This window comes from Lottia gigantea (assembly GCF_000327385.1).
Source record: "Lottia gigantea unplaced genomic scaffold LOTGIsca_711, whole genome shotgun sequence".
Lineage (NCBI taxonomy): Eukaryota > Metazoa > Mollusca > Gastropoda > Lottiidae > Lottia > Lottia gigantea.
In genome coordinates, this window is record NW_008710401.1 from 7448 (window position 1) to 10897 (window position 3450).

Below are 3450 nucleotides of genomic sequence, written 5' to 3' on the forward strand. Positions count from 1 at the left end.
TTGCTAAGGCTAATTCTAACGCTCTGGGGAATTTAAGTTGACTTCGGATAACAACCGGCGTTGAATTCTATCGTCGTTGATACCACATACCAGTCTATCTCGTAACATATCTTCTAAGACTGCACCAAAGTTACAGAATTCGGACAATCTCCTTAGTTCAGCCACATACTCACTCCCTGACTCGGCTGCCTTCTTACTACGTGAATGAAACATGTACCGCTGCACTATCTCTGACCGTTGGGGGTTTCTGTGATTCTTCACTAAATTTACTAATTCAGCAAAACTCTTCTCCCCGGGCAGGACTGCCGCAAGTAAACTTCTCATCGAGGCATAAATTTTACTTCCACTTTGGCTCAATAAGACAGCTTTCTTCTTATCTTCATCGGCGATGTTATTTGCCACAAAGTAATGCTCTAACCTTTCTGCATATTGGGACCAATCTTCGTTTTCATCAAACTCGCTGACAGTTCCTAAAGTTGCCATTATTCAATGTTAAATTGTTGAAAACATCCTCGTCGCCAATTTTGATGTATTCAAATAAGAACACCGTGAGTTCTATACTAAGTTTAATACAGTCTAGTAACCTAATTTCGTGGAAACATATTATTGGTGAATTTCCGGAAACGATTAATAATTTACGCGACTTGCGCGACCTCCACGTTAGTTTGTTTTGATAAACATGGGTTTTCTCTACAATATCAGCTAGTAGAATGAATTCAGTAGTTTCAAGCAAGGTACAATGTATTAATGTATACTTTGACAAATACAAAATGGCGGATTTAACTTATTACCAAACGTCACCATTTTTTATCGGGCGAATTTCCTTATAATCCCAATCGGTAAACGGAACTCCAAGTGTCGTCTGCTAGAATATAGTCCAACGAATGAAGTCACGTGATCAACTAGCGGATTCTGTGTCAGCAGAAAATTTCTATGGAACACAAAGTGGACCGTATTCTTATGTTGTTTCAGTGACTTTTAGCAATAAATCACGCTACTGGTTCTTTGAAGGAATTGTCACTAGTTATAATGAATTGATATTAAAGATAAATACTAAGAGAAGTTAATTATAACACCCGGTATCCATACAACGTGTTTTTCTATACTTATTTATAGATCAAACATTGTACACGAAAATAGGTGATGCATTCTGCCGCCGTTGCCGAGTTGGTTGCTCATGAAATATGGGTCAAAGTGAAGGATTCATAAAGAAAATCGAAATAAACCAATTCTAATTATTTTGTAGAATATCTGAGGAAACATCTATGACATATAAAAATTTTTTTTGTTTTTTTAATTTTGACGAAATTCGGTGTTGAATCCTTATATTCACGAAAATAGGTTACACCACTGTACTTGTTCACAGTAGGTAAAATGCCTGCCAAGTGTCTGCACGTGCGGCAGAAAAGATATATATATAGCATACAATAATCTCGATACCAAGGCACTTTGAAGCATAATCAATAGTCTCGGTTTTCCATGTCAATATATTACACGGTGAGAACATGTGGACAATATTTCTGACTTGTGCACTCAAAAAGATATCGTGCAATTCGACTGTTTCTAAATATAGATAGGACTTGGGCAACACATTCTTCTATAGTCCGAACTATTCCACAATAATCAATTGGAGCATTCAATAGGTCTACCTCTATACAACAGGACAATCACAAGGAAAGGACTGATGAATGAAAACAAATTCTTGTGATATAGGCGTTATTACTCCTCGGATTCTAAACCAAAATGTTGTTTTCTAAACGGCAATAACTACATCTGATTACTTCACAAATCTGGAGGTTTCATATTGATCTATTTCTACTAAATCAAACACGCAAGGAGCCAAGGAAATAGTTGGATGTGAAGTTTTACACCTACGATAAGACACTATTTTGGTCATTGAAAGTTACCAACAACCATGCTCTTTTGCATGCTCACTATATTTCATTTATGTTTTCATTATGAAATGCTTCCTCACTTTTGATATACTTCATATGAAAAGTTTATTAGTGGGTACTAATGTTAGGTCAAAATGTTTTTAATTTCGGATTTTAATTTGCGGTTCTGAATTGTTAGTACTTGGTTTATTTATTCTTACCATACATACTAGCCAATTGAGCCCCAGAGTACCAGTAACTCGAAAAGTTTAGTCCATTCCACAAGGGGTCACACCATGATTGGAACCACTGTCAATGTGGTTTTCATGGGACTTTAGGGGGTAAAAAACACTTATTGAGTTTTTTTAATTTTATTTTTTTAAAGATTTAAATTCTGGATGGGTACAGCATCTGAAATGAAAGAGATGATAGATAAGAAACTGTAAAGGAAAAACAACTTTTCATTTCATAGTTGTAGAGTGCCAAATTTTGGTGTTGGAAAATACTCCTCAGTGTATAAATATGGAGTGATATTATCAAGATAATCAAGAGATTGACAAGACAAATTTGAGATATTTACAACATACTTGCCCTGAAATACATTATAGTACAAAATAGTGAATGATTATAGAAAAAATTAATGCAAAACTCAACATTAATTGTTCAGATTGTCGCACCAGTAGTTCAGTAAACCAATAAAATAAAGACTTACCACTCTGATTCTATGTCCAATAGCCTTACTAGGTAAATTGGTCCTGAATTTAGCTCTAACTGTACCACTGCATCCATGAGGTCGAGTAACTTTGCCCCAGATTACCTTTACTTTATGTTCTGCTCTTTTACCAGGGGTTGAAGTAGTTCTGGAATAACAATATTTTATACAATAACATAGAATAAAGATCACAGGTGACAGAAATGTATCCACTGGAGATAGCTTTTTACCTCATAAGTTGATTGATCAGAAAATTGGTCGCCAAAGGTGGGAATAGACAAGGAACAGTGCTTGAATGGTGTATAGGGCAGGATTATGATACAGTGCAAAATGGAAGTGCATACACTATGTACAGTTTTTCCGACAGAATTCAAACTGTTCTCAAATAGTAATCCTGCACAATAACTGAGCTATTTCAAGCTATCCATGCTACAGACTGTTTCAACAAATACTAAGTGTCAGATGTGTTCAATGATTCAACTAGATCTAAAAAGGAATTCAACAAAAAAAAAGTGGAATATCCCATCCATTGAGTTTGATATTGTATACTGCACACGATATAGTAAAGCAAAATTAGATGTTCATACTTTTTAACTCTGTATACATAAGCACATTTCTTTCCCAAGTAAAAACTGGTGTCTTTTTTTGTGTTGACTCCATCAATTCTTAATAAAGATGTGCTTTCATATTGTCTTCTTAAACCTCTTTTGTATCCGACAAATACAGCCTTACAAAATAACCTACAAAATTAGAGCTAATAAAATGATCTACAAAATAACAAACTAAAGCTTTAGAAAATAACCTACAAGTGACAATTAAAGTATTAAATCACAATGTTCGATAAATAGTGCCTCATATTTACTT

The 3450-nt window shown here is 34.8% G+C and overlaps 1 protein-coding gene across 1 annotated transcript; it reads right to left on the reverse strand.

Annotated features, from left to right (window-relative positions):
- Positions 1-2261: 2261 nt before the first annotated feature.
- LOTGIDRAFT_146218 (hypothetical protein) lies at positions 2262-3328 on the reverse strand (the record flags this gene model as incomplete). Its single annotated transcript, XM_009065915.1, has 3 exons — positions 2262-2285; positions 2587-2734; positions 3174-3328. Coding segments are annotated over 3 exons (327 nt in total), but the record flags the coding sequence as incomplete, so codon positions are not given.
- Between the last annotated feature and the right edge of the window lie 122 nt (positions 3329-3450).